The sequence below is a fragment of the Rattus rattus genome, chromosome 17 (assembly GCF_011064425.1).
Source record: "Rattus rattus isolate New Zealand chromosome 17, Rrattus_CSIRO_v1, whole genome shotgun sequence".
Classification (NCBI taxonomy): Eukaryota; Metazoa; Chordata; class Mammalia; order Rodentia; family Muridae; genus Rattus; species Rattus rattus.
Window position 1 is genome coordinate 44,647,406 of NC_046170.1, and position 16,782 is coordinate 44,664,187.

At 49.6% G+C, this 16,782-nt stretch overlaps 1 protein-coding gene across 1 annotated transcript in view; it reads left to right on the forward strand.

Moving 5' to 3' along the window:
* Positions 1-16,782, forward strand: part of Disc1 (DISC1 scaffold protein) — a 203,678-nt gene that overhangs the window by 83,144 nt on the left and 103,752 nt on the right. Inside the window, exons 7-8 of the mRNA XM_032887977.1 lie at positions 6,555-6,609; positions 13,297-13,399. Of these exons, the coding sequence (XP_032743868.1) occupies positions 6,555-6,609; positions 13,297-13,399 (158 nt within the window). The remainder of the gene's footprint in view (positions 1-6,554; positions 6,610-13,296; positions 13,400-16,782) is intronic.

Here is a 16,782-nt window from a genome sequence, read left to right on the forward strand (position 1 = left end):
TTCTGGGGATAAAGCTGTGTGCTGGGGTGGCAGGGTCTGTGTGGTAGGACCACTGCACAGCAAAACAACCCTCCCTCTCCCTCCCTCCCTCATTCTCTCTCTCTCTTCTTCCTTCCTCCCTCCTTCCTTCTCCCACCCTCCTCCTTTTCTCCCTCTCTCCTTCTCTCCCTCCCTCTCTTCCAATCCTCTACCCCTTGTTAAGCCAATGTTCAGGCTCTGAATAACACATAAGGTTAATCTTAGTGGAAACTGAGGACCCCACGTGTATGTGTTTACTTCCCTTCAACAACAGCAGAGACAGGAAGGACTTAAAAGATGTTTGCTGTATTGGCGTAGAGGCTAAAGTCTGGGGTCAAGGTGCCTGAAGGCCTCTGCCTTGCATCCTTGGATGTCACGTGGAGTTTCCCTTGGTGTATTGCCTGCCTCCCCTCTCTCTCCTCCTCCCCTCCCAGGCTTTCCCTCTCTTCTCTCTCCCCCTTCCTCCTCCTCCTCCTTTCTTCTCCATGTGTGCATGCTTGTGCGTGTGAAGGTAGGTGTGCATGCCTGTGGGTACTCACATGTATGTGTGCGTGTGGAGGTCAGGGGTCAAGCTCAGGTTTTGTCCACAGTAGCCGTCCATCTTGTCTGGAGGAGCCCAGATCCCTCACTAAACCTGAAGCGTATACCACCACGCCTGGCCTTTTAAAAGATCTTACTTTATTTTAAACTTTACACATATGGGTGTTCTTGTGCATGAATGTTTATGCTCAACACTCATGCAGTGCCCATGGAAGCCAGAAGGGGGCATCCGATCCCCTGGATCTGGAGTTATTGACGGCTTGTGTGAGCTGCCATGTGGATGCTGGGAATTGAACCTGGGTCCTCCGAAAGATCAACCAGTCCTCTTAACTGCTGAGCCACCTTTCCAGCCCCGTGGCTTTCGTAAATAACTGGTCGTGGGGGTGAAACTCAGGTTCTCCTGCTTTACTGGCCGAGACTCTCCCCAGCCCTTGACTCTGCTGCTCCTAGGACAGATGATGTGAATGAAGAGGTTACTGTCTGTCAAAGAGGCCATCTGGGGAAAACTGAGTCTCAGTGCGGTGCCCTTTGATCTGAAGGGTAGTTCATGGTTCGTTTGTTGATTGAGAGATGATCTCACATAGCCCGGCTGGGCCTCAAATGTGCCAAGGAGGGACTTGAACTTCTGACTCCTCTCCTTCCACCTTCCAGGTACTGGGATTATAGGCAGGCGTCTTCATGCCCAGACCTGAGGGAACAGTTCTCATTCATTACACTTCAGTATGTTATTTAGTGAAACACAGGGACAAGCTTTGTTACTGACATTCATGGTACTCCTGTCAAGACGGAACTGGTATAATGTATTTCCAACTGCTATTCCTGCTCCAGGGTACCGTAGCATGGTGGTTGCAACACCAAATGTGGGTGGAGCACCAAATGTGGGTGGAGCTCCAAATGTGGGTGGAGCACCAAATGTGGGTGGAGCATCAAATGTGGGTGGAGCACCAGATGTGGGTGGGGCATTAAATGTGGGTGGAGCTCCAAATGTGGGCAGAGCACCAGATGTGGGCGGAGCTAATTAATGTTCCTTACTGTACTTCCGACGCTCGTGTCCTGTTAGACCAGATCCTCTTGTTATCTCTGCTGCACTTTGGGTTCTGTGAAATGATATGGTCTCGGAGAGTCTTACTACTAAAAATAGCTTAAAAACTGCTGGTGTCATCTACACGGATGATTCATAGTCTCCCCCACCCCTGCTGCTTCCATTTTGCGCATCCCCTGGGGACACAAGTACTGTTAATATTAGCCAGAGCAACACATAATTAGGAAAATAAATCTACTGAAAAAAAGTAATATAGCATAAATTAAATAAATTAAATATAAATCAAATCAGATATAAAACAATGCATTCAATTACTCGCATCACTGCCTCATCCTCTCAGGGAGACGTTTGAGTCGAGGCTCATTTTCCTCCTAGGAGAAGGGCAGAGCAGAGCCCAGAGTAATGAACTGAGTCCAGCCCTGGAGAAGTGGTACCTGGCCTTCTTTTTCACTGGGGATGTGGGACATTTGCTAAAGGTGCTGTCCTTGAGGCCAGCTCAGCTTTAGACTCAGGAAGAGAGCCTGCTGTCTGTTTTAATGTGTAAATCCATGAGCTGCTTTCTGAGTGCAATATAAGTCGGGAAGACTTATATTGTGCTATTCAATGCTCAAAGGTTCTGTTATGTGGAGATCCACTGATTTGGAAGGTTCCAGCTGATGGCCTGGAGATGGCACTCAGCTGGAACTTGAATAGTGGCAGCAAGCCCTCAGTTTGACGCTAGTGCCACAGACACGTTGTGGTGCATTCTTGTCATTCCTGCACTCGGGACCCAGACACAAGGGTCAGGATTGCAAAGTCATTCTGAGCTATAGAGTGAGTTCAAGGCCAGCCAGATCTAGGTGGACCCCTGTCAAAAAAACCAAGCAAACAAACATGTAGGATTTGAATCAACTCCCATGAGCCTGGCAGAGGAAAGAAAAACCAACTGCGGATCAAGGGTTACAAGTGTGGATGTCAGGCTCTAAAGCCAGCACGGAGTCTAGAACTTCACAGGTTCTGCCCGGATCTCTCCAGCAGCCCAAGTGGTCTATCCTGTCTTGCTCTCCACATAAGCTGATACTCTGTAAAAAAAAGTATCTTTCATTCACCTGATATAACTGTCTTCTCCTGGGCTGATTAAGCTCACCCTTTCTAGTTCTTTGTGAACTCTGGCTGGCTGGTTCAAGTCAGCTGTTATGGCTCGAACTCCACCCACAGGTAGCTGATTCAGTCTGGCTTCTCCCAGTGCCTCACTGAATTGTTCTGCCTCAAACTAACTCTGGCAATTTGTTCTACTCTCTGGCTCTTTCTTATCCTCTGACGTCAGCTGCCCCTGCTGCCCTGCACTGAACTGCATGAGCTCACAAACCCAATTCCACTGCACTACACACACCGCAATGACTCCTGACTGACTCACTCTCCCTGCGCTGCTCTTAAACAGTTTCTCTTTCTTGTCTGGTCCTTGAGAGCTGAGTGTTTCCTATCTCTGATTCAGTCTGTCAGATCTTTCTCTGATGTGTCGACTTGTCTGCTCCTTAATTAGACATCTCTTTCAAGCACGGCTGCTTCCTTCTACAATCTAATTTTACCTTAAAAGTGTGTATTAAGGGTTTGTCTGCACTCTAGCCAGAGGGTTAAAGGTGTGTACTAAGGACATGTCTGTATTCTAGCCAAATCACGCAGACCTATGTCTTTGGATGCGATCCCTTGCCAGAGCAGCCATGCTGGGATTAAAATTCTTCAACAACCCCAGACCTCCTTCCTTTTAAAGTCCTGTCTCCATCTGGCCAAGGTCTGAATGTTCCAGGCTTCCAGCCTGAACCTATCTGTGTAACCACACTTGCCAGATGGTGACCTGTGACTCAGAAGAGGATGTCGCCTCCTGCCTCGCCCCTGGTCTGTGCTCACTGTGTTTGGGTTGATTTTACTCTCACTAGTGTCCCCTCATTTGGCTCAAGTGAGTTCCACATGAGATTAACTGGCAGGTGCCTCGCTTGCTTAGACTTCAAAAATCACAAAAGTGTACAGATAACATCCCCAGTTGTTTTGATAGCTGAAGAAGGACCCCCAGCACGCATCGACTGATGGTAGCTTACCTCTTAGTTATACTTTTACAATCCCCACTGTGGAAGATTGTTCTCGACTTCCCAACCCCAGCATAGATCCTGGAAACTGGGATCTTTTTCTCTAGCAGCCCCCCACCCCTGTATCAAGTGAGCACTCCCCCTTGCACCTGCTATACTATCTTGCCCTCCTACCAGCCATGAGTGGTTGAGGGCAGAGACTGTGTCTTGCAGTCTGAGCTCTGGATGACTGACTGCCCCGAGGTGTTGGAAGAATGATCAAGGCACAAGTCCATGGGATGGTGGGCTCTAGACAGGGTGTTCTCTATGCTCCCAGTGTGCCTGCTCTCTTAGACCTCTTCCTTCTTTTCTGACCCTAGCTCTCCGCAAGCTCCCAGTCCCTGTGACACCTTCCAATTGACGCTTCTGCCTGACTCAGCCATATTCAGACTCCATCCTCCAAGCATCTCTGAGTGCCGCTCCATTAAAACTAGAGACGCTTCCTTCCTGTTGGTCCATGCAAAAGCAGGTCCATGCCCAAACCAGAAGCTCCTTACTTTGGAGCATCATACCAGCCATAACTTGGCCTCCATCATCCACCATGAGTAGTCTAAACATCAATCATGCCAAGTATTCTAAAGATGGCCGACAGTTACTTGCCTACTGCCGAGATCAGATAAACACAAGCATTTCTTCCTACTGACTTGGTCCTCCTCCTATTCTTGGGTGGGCCTTACTCCATTCCACCCCTCACTTTCTGTGCTGGCCAGCTTTACGTCAACGTGACACAAGCTAGAGTCACCGGAGAGGAGGGAACCTCTGTTGAGAAAATGCCTCCGTAAGTTGGGGCTGCAGGGCATTTTCTTAGTCATTGATAGGGGAGCCCCAGCTCACTGTGGGTGGTGCCATCCCTGGGTGCCACTGGTCCAGACTGAGCAAGCTATGGGGAGTGAGCCAGTAAGCAGCACTCCTCCATGGCCTCTGCATCAGCTCCTGCTCCAGGTTCCTGCCCTGTGTGAGCTCCTGCACCGACTTCCTTCAGTGGTGACCGTGTAAGCCAAAGGAACCCTTCTCTCCCCAACTTGCTTTGGTTGTGGTATTTCTCATGATAGTGATAATTTGCTTGTCTCCATGGTGTTTCGTCACAGCCATAACTTGCTTCTGGTCACAGTATGCATCACAGTGAGGGAAGTGCCAATGAAGACACTTCATGTTAGCAGGGACTGCTGCCCCATGGAGAGTGCACACGCACACCTCGCCATGTGAACCTTGAGGATCAGTTGACTTCATCTTCTGCAATCTCATTCTTGCCTTCGCCTCTCCTTGGAAGCTTTCCTACCAATCTCCCATAGCTCTTACACTGCTCTTGAAGTGACTGGCCCATCTGTATCCTGCCTCTCACAGTTTTTACTGGACATCCCCCACCCCCAGCATTGACCTTTTCCCATTGGAGTCATTAGTGTGTCTTGCTTTATGTCCTGGCTGCTGTTGGCATGAATTTCTTGTGTAGATCTCAACCCATAGAAATCAGATCCTGGTTGTAGCCTCACACGTTCACACACACCTAAGTTTTGACAGAGTGCTTGCCTAAGAAGCTCTGGACCCATCTCATGAGGGAGTGGGCCCAGCAGGTAGATGCTGCTCACAGGGAACTTGTACTCCATCATGGTTTGGGGAGACAGTGCATGAATGAAGGAGTACATGAGGAGAAGTGGTAGAAAAAGAAGGCCATGTCCAGCCATTAGCCTTGTGGCAGATGCTGCTCCCTACCAGGTTGATACAGCAAATTCCAAAAACTATTCCCATAATGTTTTAAGTAACTCGATAATATGTGTTGGGGTGCTCACAGCTATCCCAGTGGGCTGCAGGTTGGACACACATGGGAGGAAGAATTCCGGCTGGCTTAGACATGCTTGAGAAATATGAAATATGAATCTGTTTGCTCTCATTGAGGCTCAGTGCAGAGGGACTGGTATTGCCTGAATTGTTGACAGTGCGGCCCACTCAGATGCCAATGGTTCCCTGCCGATATGACCCACTCCTTTAGGAAGCTGGTTACAGGGCTCAGGCTTCCTGCAACCTGGTGACTCCTCCCTCTATTACTTTGGGAATAAAGATCGACTGTGCTGGCCCTGGCTGGCACGAGATTCTCTATGTAGAGTAGGTTGGCTTCAAATCCACAGAAATCTACCTGTCTCTGCCTCCCACGTGCCGGGGTACAGTGTGTGCTGCTCTGTCTGGCTCACCTGTCTTTGTGACAGGCCTGGAACTCACCAAGTAGGCTTGGCTGGCAGTGATCCACAGGGACCCTCTTGTCTCTACCTCCCCAGTGCTGGGCACAGTGTATACCACTGTGCCTGGATTATTTGTGTGGGTTCTGGGAATCAAATTCAGGTCTTCATGCTTGTGTGGCAACCACTGTCCTGACTGGGCCATTTCCCCAGGCCCTGCAGACAGATTTTAATGGCGACCTAAGTAGAGTATATTTAGAGTGAGGGATCTACTTCCTAGCCATGGGTTACTTCCATGGTCATGTCAATCCAGACAGGTGTCACCGTCTTCCTCCTCCTCCTCCTCCCTCTCCTCCTCTTCCTCCTGCCCCTCCTCCCCCTGCTCTTCCTTCTCTCCTTCTCCCCCTCCTCCTCCCCTTCTCTTCCCTTTTCCTCCTCCTCCCTCTCCTCCTCTTCCTCCTGCCCCTCCTCCCCCTGCTCTTCCTTCTCTCCTTCTCCCCCTCCTCCTCCCCTTCTCTTCCCTTTTCCTCCTCCTCTTCCTCCTCCTCCTCATCCTCCTCCCCTTCCTCCTCTTCTTCCTCAGTCCTTGGGTGATGGAAGGTTCCCTTGGGAGTGTCTTATATGTAGAGCTCTGCCTGCGTATGGAACGAGAAGACCAATGCTCTTTTCTAATTCCTCTAGCCTCCGGGAAAGGACAAAGTCACTGAACCTGGCTGTTAGAGAACTCACTGAGCAGGTAAGCCCACCCTCCTCCCATTTCCTTCTGACCTAATTTCGCATCCAGATCGCCAAGGGCTTTAGAGGAAGCGGACTTTGTGGACCTGTCTGCCAGGCTGAGGCAGAGAGGAAAAGCTAGGGAGGAGGACCTGCAGACTCCAAGGAGGTCTGTTGATGTCAGGTCTGGGATGGGGTTCTGACCCCAGGCTCCCAGAAATAAGACTCAGACTCAGACTCAAAATATGTTTACAAATACCTTGGCCTTACAGCTAGGCTCTTCCCTGATTGGATCATAACTCAATATAACCCATTTATCCCGAGGTAAGTTCTGCCACGTGGCTGGTTACCTGTGCTCAGGTATCATCTGGTCACACCTTCATGGGTAACTGTCCCTCTCCTGGATGTATCCCAGAATTCTCTCTGCCTCCTGGATGTCCCACCTTCAAGTCTACCTTTTCCCATAGGCCTATAGGTTCTTTTAATTGACAGGTGATACATCCTTATAATACACAAGATATTCTCTCTACAGAGGTCTCCACCCATGACCACTTCCAAATGGATGGTTGACCTTGGATTTGAAAGCGGTTCCAGTCCAGAGGCTGGGAAAGGGATGGTACTGGAAGCCCTGAGTGCCTGTTTAGAGCTGCGTGTAGTGGCTCATGGCTTCAGTTTCAACATTCCATAGGCAGAGGCAGGAGGATCAAGGGTTCAAGGCCAGCCTGAGCTACATAACAAGATGCTATCACAAACAAATGAATAAACAAAGATTTTAGGATGGAAGTGATTGGCTTCTCCTGGGAGCCCAAGTTCAGGCTCCCTAGTAATGGAAGTGGGTTGGCGGATAAAGGGTTTGTTTTGTTTATCCGTTCTTCAGATCATTTTGGTAGCATCATTTGTTGCCAGCACTATTTACTTTTCTCAATGTGTGACAACACGCTGGGCAAATGCAGCATCTCCCCCTCCACGGAGGAAAGGCTGCTGTGGCTGCTCCGGTTCATCGTGTGAGGGTTCATCTAACACTGGGGAAAGGTGTGGTGGCAGGAGCTCGAGGCAGCTGGTCACACAATGCCCACACACAGGAAGCAGAGTGTGAACGCTGGTACTCCGCTCTCTCTCCTCATATTCAGCTCAGGATCTCAGCTCATGGAATGGTGCAGCCCACAGCGAGGGTAGGTCTCCCAAACCTTTAACCCCATCTTGAAGACATATTCAGAGATGGTCCCCTAGGTGATTCTATATCCTGTCAAATTATCTATCAATATTTGCTGGGTGTGGTGGCTCACGCCTTTAGTCCCAGCACTTGGGAGACAGAGACAGGCAGATCTCCAAGTCTACAGAGTGAATTCCATGCAGTTCAAGGCTACACGGTGAGACCCCATCTCAACAAACACCCCACTGAATATTCACCATCATGCTATTTGTACTTTCACAGCAGGTACCCTCACCGTGCTCCCCAATAGTGCTCCCCCACGGTACTCCCCCCACCGTGCTCCCCGACAGTGCTCCCCCATAGTGCTCCCCAAGCAGAGCCTGTTGAGGGCCACGGTCTGCATCCTAGCTGTTAGTTAAAGCATTCACAGAACAGAGCCCTCCCCTGTGGTCATGCCATGTGGACAGAGATTGTGGGACCAGACACCCTGGGGTTGCTTTGAGGTGGGCAGACAGACGGGAACACTCCATCCCTGGGAGCTGGAGGTTCCACAGTGGCTGAGGATGTAGAGTAGTAGCTTCTGAGTGGAGCCTCTGACTGGGGAGGAATATCATCGATTGGTTTTCATGAGGAGACAGGGAGGCTGCAGGGCTGGGGAAGCGGTCAGTCAGTAAGTTGTCTGCCATGCAAACAAGTCTCACTCCCAGAGCCCACGGAAGGAGCGGGCATTGTGGCACACACTCATAATCCCTACACAGGGAAGGCAGACAGAAGGGTCCTTGGGGCTCACTGGCAGCTGGCTTGGAGGAAACACGAGCTCTGAGCTCAGTGAGAGACTCTGTCAGAAAAATGGGGAGAGCAACTGAGGGAAGCAGCCAAAGTTAACCTCTGGCCTCCACACATACTCATTCAAACACTTGAACACACACACACACACACACACTTGTGTGCAGGCACACATGCTCACTCATGCACCCACAATGCACACACCCATGCACATGTAGGTGCACACACATGTACACACACATATACATATGCATACACATATACATACATATGTGTGCACACACATACACAATATACATACACACATACACACACATGCAGGTGCACACACATACACACCTGTACACATATACACCTGTACACATATACACATACACATACATGTACACACACATATACACATGCACCCATGCATGCACACACATGTGGCTGCACACACATGATCACACACATACATACATACACGTACACACATATATACATGTACACACACACACACATACACACATGCGGGTAGACAAACATGTGCACATACAGGTACACACACACCCCTACATATATGCACACACACACACACACACACACTCACGCACGTATACACACACAGAGCCAGAGAAGAAAGGGAAGCTTGGACCCTTTCTGGGAGGTGTGTTGAATGGCTTGTCTTCCATACAACCATGCTGCTGCTGCTGTGAGCGGTTAGTAAGGCTGTAGTGTTTACTCATTTTTCTTATTTATTTTTTCTTTTCTTTTTGTCTTTTTCTTCCCTTACTTGTTTCCAAAGCTGACACCTGACAGTTTTGTTCTGGCCATAAATGGTCGAGGGTTTGATGGATTCCTGTCAGCCAATAATGTCTGTAAAACATCAGACTTGGGAAGGCTTGAGATCAACCCGTGAGCTTTCTGGCTGCTCACCCAGAGAGAGGAATGAGGTGTTTCTCGTTTTGCCTGGCTCAGCCATGGGCTAGACGGATGGTTACCAGAGACCTCGAGGACACTGTAGTTTTCTAAGTGCTGGGAGGTTCTCTCTGTCTTTGAGTGCTGTGATTGCAAAGCACTGAGACCAGGCAGCTCTCAGGGCTGGAGGGCTGAGCGCCAGGTGCCAATATGGCCAGGTTCTGGTGTCAGGATCTCTTCAGAGGGACAGATGGCCAACTCCATGCTGTGCCTTTGCCTGACAGAAAGAGAGAAAGAGAACAGGAGGGCTCTCCCAGTCTTTATTATTACCATCATTATTATAATTATCATTGTGTGTGTGTGTGTGTGTGTGTGTGTGTGTGTGCACACTAGAGGACAGCGTGGGTGTTACATGCAGGTGTTACAACACCACCCACCTCCTTGGGAGGGTCTCTCAGAGGCCTGGAGCTTACCAATTAAGCCACACTGGCAACCAGAAAGCCCCAGGGACCCTCTAGTCTCTACTTCTCCAGCTCTGGGATTGCAAGTTTGCGCCATGATGTGCTGCTTACTTGGGTTCTGTGGGCCCAGCTAAGTCCCCTGTTTACAAAGCGAGCACTTTCACTGGCAGAGCCACCGTCCCCCAGCCCTTTCCTAAGGGCACTGATACTTTCTCGAGGTTCTACGTTCAGGACCTGTTACTTCTCAGAGCCCCCACTGGATCTCATTATCAGCCCGGGGCTGAAGATTTCAGCATATGAAATTTGGGGGGGGGGACCCAAGCATTCACGCCATTGCACACTCTATCTTTTAGATATTTACCGTCAACTCATAATGACTTTACTTTTCTGTCGAATTAAGGAGTTGTGCCTTGGATTTTAAAATGTAAATGTAAAACTCCCATTCGTTAATGAGTTCCTCGGGGGCTAATTTTATTTGTAAATAAGAAAGACATGGAGATTTTTCTGAGGTGGGTCCGTGTATTCCATTGCGCATACGTGAGCGTGCTATGCTTGCCGTATGGGAACTGAGACAGAGCCTGGAAGTCTGACCCCTGTAGATTGGCAAGTGACCATGAGGGACGAGGCTCAGCTCAACAGTTTTCTTTCTTCAGTGCACACACATGCACACACGCACATGCACTTGACAGTTTTCTTTCTTCAGTGCATGCACATGCACACACACATGCACACACACATGCACACACACACGCACACACACACGCACACACGCACATGCACACACACACACACACACATGCATACACACACACATGCACACACATGCACACACACACACACACACACACACACACACACACACACACACACACACACACACACACACACACACACACACATGCACACACATGCACACACATGCACACACACACACATGCACACACGCACATGCACACACATGCACACACACACACATACGCACACACACGCATGCACGCACATACTCAACCCCTGATACTTTCAGAGTGAGTTGGAACCTTCCTCACACTCATTACATTTCTTGACTCTCGTGGGTCACCGAAAGGTAATTAAGGGATAAATGAGATGGATATAGTTTGAAATAATTGGGATATCTAGAGACTGGTAGGTATTATATTATATCCAGCAGAGACCGAAAGAGTGTGCAATTTAATCAGAAACTTTAGAAAGGCGGCTTCACGCTAACGGTGCAGCTTGAATTATGGGCTTTCTCGGCGAAGGAGACACTGACCTAATTATGATTAAGAGACACTGTTAACTAAAATCAGAGATATTAGACGAGACCTGAGAACCCTGGCTGGCGTCACAGAGTTAACCGGTGAGCCTTTGAAGTTCCTGAGGTGAAGTTTGTAGATGGGTAAGATGGGTGGAGTCTGTCACGGGGCCCTGAACCAACCACGACAGCGCCAGAGAAAGGTGTCCCGGATGCCTTTCTTTAAGTTCTTGGTTCTAAAATACTGGACAAGTCTCAGGACCCGTAAAGAGCCTCAGGATGGATGATTTTGACCGTGTGGACAAGCAGACGGGATAGGCTTTGGTGCAGAGGACGACCAATGCTCCCCTGAGCATCAGCAATGAGGTCGGAAAATCCCAGGCACAGAGGGGAAAGTGAAAAGCAGCCCCAGAGAGAAGGGTGGAGTGTTTTAGGACTGAGTGAGGTCTGCTTCGCTTCTGTTTGATCTCGGATAAGCCAAGTGTTTGCAATTAACTGTATCCCTCGAGATGTAGACTCCACGTGGACCGACGACTTTCAGGTTCTGAATGGGATTTCATATACTTTTATTTTGGTAATAAATAACAGTGTTTGTGGGCAGGAAGGTTTCCGTTCTGTGTGGACTTTCCCCAAAGAGCCCCCTACTTTTATCCCTTCAGAAACTGTGCTGTGTGCTTTGGGTGAGCTGAAAATACAGGTTCATCCTTAATCCGAGTACAGGTAACAGATAACTATGAACTTTCAGCCTTAAATAAAATAAAAAAGATGGTGATTAATCTCGGCGTGAAAGATAACCTGACAGAATTCGGGGTGTGAGATGAGGTTGAAGAGATTTGTAGTTTTTGGAACTCAAAGAAAAACAGGTGGTGTGTGTGTAGAGTCGAGGTGTTGGGGACACTGGATAACCCCAAGTCTTCTCAAAAGTGACTTGTCTGACTTTCAGTCGGACTCTCCAGCGAGTATCTGCCTTCCGGGTTTCTTAGAGTCTTCTAATAAAGAAAATTTAGCAGGTACCTCTGATCTCGATGCTTAAAGCCACATCTTTGTTGACCGCCTACTATGTGCCAGGGCACAGTCCTGCTCATGAACTGCCGACTGTGTGCTGGGGCAGAGTTTGGTTCATGGACTGCCTACTGTGTGCCAGGGACAGAGTCCTGCTTGTGGACTGCCTATTGTGTGCCAGAGACAGAGTCCTGCTCATGAACTGCCTACTGTGTGCTGGGGCAGAGTTTGGTTCATGGACTGCCTACTGTGTGCCAGGGACAGAGTCCTGTTCATGAACTGCCTACTGTGTGCCAGGGACAGAGTCCTGCTCATGAACTGCCTACTGTGTGCTGGGGCAGAGTCCTGCTCATGAACTGCCTACTGTGTGCCGGGGCAGAGTCCTGCTTGTGGACTGCCTACTGTGTGCCGGGGCAGAGTCCTGCTCATGGACTGTGTGTGCTGGGGCAGAGTCCTGCTCATGAACTGCCTACTGTGTGCCGGGGCAGAGTCCTGCTTGTGGACTGCCTACTGTGTGCTGGGGCAGAGTCCTGCTCATGGACTGCCTACTGTGTGCTGGGGCTGATTGTGGACATCATAGACAGATGAGGAGACAGGTCGAGGCTGTCAGCTGGAGAGGAAGCAGGAGGAGACTGGGGTGAAGGCAAGGCACGGGAAATCAGCAAGGCCTTTCTCCCAGGGACATCGTGGAACAACTGACCCAGGGTTGTGAGGTTCTGAGAGCTCAGGCAGGAGTAGGGAAATGCCTGGCAGAGGCAGACAGTGACAGCTGGTGGCTTCCCTGTGGGCTCACACCAGCCTGTGTGGGTCAGGGCTGTGCTGAGGCCGTGCCAGTGGCCATCTCTCTTCCTCCTTCCTCATCTCTACCTTCCCTCTCTTCCCCTACCCTCCTCCCACCTCTCCTCATCTACCCCCATCTCCATCTCTCTACCCCCTTCTCCTCCTCTCCCTCCTTTTCTGTTCTCCCCTCCCCTCTTCCTGCCTTCCCTCTCTTCCCCCTTTTCCTTTCTTGCTTTTCTTCTAACCTGTTGCTCCCTAAACCCTCTCTTCTGCTTATTCTGCCAATGCTACTTAGAGACCCAACCCCCTCAGACCCCATCCCCCTCTGTCTTCTGGTCGGGAGCATGAGACATTGATTCCTGCCATTTCTCTTGGTAGGTATGCTCAGGTGAGAAGCTGTGCAGCTCTCTGAGGAAGAGACTCGCTGACCTTGACTCCAGGCTGCCTGCCTTGCTGGAAGCCAAGATGTTGGCCCTATCAGGTAACTGTGGAGGCACTCAGGAATTTCAGTCACTGACCAGGGTGTGTAGTCATCCCAGCTGCCTGGGAGGCCAAGGTAGGAGGATTGCAAGTTCAAGGCCTGGTCTGTGCTATGAATTCTATGCCTGTCTGAATGATATAGAGAGATGGAGAAGGGAACTCAATGGGAGAGCCATTGCCTAGTGTGTACAAGGCCCCAGGTTCAAGCTCATGCCTACACACACACACACACACACACACACACACACACACGCACGCACACACACACACACATACTCACACACGTAAGCATACACACATATACATACATATTTATAAACACTCACATATACACACACATATATACCACATATCATACACACACATATACATTTAGACACACTTGCATATATATACACACACACCACACATATCACACACATACATACACACATATATATATACACACAAACACACTCACATATACACACATACATACACATACACATATATACAAACACACTCAACATTCTCACATACACACATGCACACAAACACACACATACATACATACACATCACATATACCACGCATATACACACAGAAACACATATAAGCATACATATACTCTTATATATACACATACTGCACATATCATATATACACACACCCCCCCACATATACACCATACATACCACACATACACATATATACACACAAACATACTCACATATAAGCACACATATACACACCACACATTCATACACACACACCAAACATATCACACACACACACACACACACACCATATGACAGTCATGGCACCAGTGTTGTCAGGGAGGAATGACAGGTCAGGTTGACCTCTGGCCTCAATAATGACAAGCCCACACATTCTCGTGCTCCCGCATACATGGATGTGAACACACACACACACACACACACACACACACACACACACACACACACACAGGAGAAGACTGGACTTAGAACATGGCAGTATCTCAGCTCACACCCTTGGCAGACCAGTGGTTCCTAACAGGTTTCTGCTATGGCTTGGTTAGCAGGGTCTTGCTGTCCCTTGGATGCTGGTTTTCAAACACTCCCACCTCGAATTTGCTGGTTGATTTGATGTTCACAACAGTGGTGTCAGACAGGTGTGGGGGCAACTCACAGGGGAACCCAGGGGAGTGGAGGGGGATCAAGCCTGTGGGGTATGTCCTTCTCACGAGTTCTTGAAATAAGGCCAGCAACAGCAGACCGGTGGCTGGAGTCCAGACTCCCCTGTGTGACGGATGGATCTTTAGCCCTGCTATGTAAATGACAGCAGTGAAGAGATCTCTGAGATTTATAACCTGGATGAACGCACAGCCCGTTGGCTTTAGAGGAATCGGAATTTAACAGGAGGGTGTAATAATTACACGTATGGGATTTTAGTGGTGTTTTAAGGAGGAGCGTGGTGCCTGGCAGCTTCTGTTCCTCACATCGTTAAACACTAATGCTGCCGCTAACGAGCTGCTGGGTCCCCGACGCAGTCAAGTGTGGCATTTACAACCCAGAACATGGCGGGCGAGCATGTGGCCTGCCTCGTAACTGCCTCCCGCGCTACTTAGTTGGAGTTATGGCCTCGCTTGCAGAGAGAGAGGGAGAGAGAGAGAGAGAGAGAGAGAGAGAGAGAGAGAGAGAGAGAGAGAGAGAGAGAGAGAGAGAGAGAGAAGACGGAATGTCTCTGTGCCTCTGAGTTAGGGCTTTGCCTTTCTCGGCCAATACATCTTCCCCTGCGAACAGGTGGATGAGCTTCTCTTCATGGAGCCCAAGGGAAAAAGAGAGTGTGGCTCAGTAGGCAGAGTCCCCCACCCCCCACCCCCGTCACCAGTGTTCTGTCCTGAGAGGCCCAGGAACTCTTTACAATTTCTAGAAAAAGTTATTTTATGTGCGTATGTGTGTATGTGTCTGCAGGTGGGTGTGTGCACGTATGTACAGTCAGAGAAGGCTCTTTAAATGGCACACTGCAGATGGGGTTGGGGTTTTTGGTCTAAGCTCTTTGGGCGACGGAGAAAACCGGGGAGGCTTCGGCAAATGGGCTCTGTGTCAAGCTCTTCTATGCCTGTCCAGAGTCTGACCCATGACGTGATGACCCGCCTACTGCTGTCTGGCATCCCTAAGGCTGAAGGGCTTCTTGCCTGAGGAATGTATAGTTTCCTGTCTACCTGTCCGTCCTGAGCCAGCTCGTGCTGATGTCCTGGGAGCTCTGGCTTGACCCCTTCCAGTCTGTGCTGCCTGGCCATTACTTTGGTGTCTGGGAAAAGCAGGCAGCCCTAGTTTTTTTTTCTTTAAAAAAACAACTGTGTGTGTGTGTGTGTGTGTGTGTGTGTGTCTGTCTGTCTGTCTGTCTGTCTCTGTGTGTGTCTGAGTCTGTGCATATGAGTATAGGTGTCCAAAGAGCCCAGGGGTGTCATGTCCCCTGAATCTGGAGTCGCCTGTAGCCGCATGCCATCTGATGTGGATGCTGGGAGTTGAACTCGGGTCCTTTAGAAGAATAGCCTGCATTCTCCATGGCTGCGGCTTCTGCCCAAACCCGCAGCCTAGTATCTTTGGAGGGAAGGTTCAGGCTCAGCATGGCTATAGGGTGAGAAACAAGGTTGGAGGCTTTTCACGGCCCCCATGTGTGTCCTCAGCTGAGGGACGATTTGTTTATGGTCTGACATGATATGAGAGGGACAAAATGCATGTCCTGCCCACTCCCCTGGGCTCTTGTGTTGGGGAGGTCACTCCCTGACTTGAGGTTCTTCAGGAAGACACCCAGGTGGTCATCAGCACGCACATTCTTGGATGACCAAGAAGACTGAGACAGTGTACATAGGGCGAGCTCTGTGGAGTTTGAAACCAGGTTCTGGGACAATGACCTCTACAACAGGAGCATGGCTCAAAATGACTCCCACTCTGTTTGTAAGAGGGAGATAAATGCCGTGCTTCAGAGATACCGGTGTGTGTCCACACACGCTGGGGAACATGGTCGTGGGCTTGGTTAGCCTCTTTATTTCAAATGTATTTCTAATTCACTTCATTACTTTAAGACCAGTCTTGCCAAGTAGCCCAGGCTAGGCTTACCATTCTCCTAACGAAACTGAGGTTTCAGGCTGGTGACATCACGCCTCTCCCAGATAAATTCTTCCCACTGCTGTCTTAGCAAATCTATGAAGGGCTCTATTCATCCACCTCACTGAAGAGCAGAGAGCGCAGCAGACCCTGTGGATCACTCTACCCGTCCTGCCCCCCACTACACCCAAGGGAAGTCTGGGAAGGGTCACCTGTGAGACTCCTTCAGGGTTAGCCTTGACTTTCTGAGCCTTTGTCAGCAAAGCAAGTCTCGTCTCTGAGGCTCGGCAGTGAGGGCAAATGCGTGCAC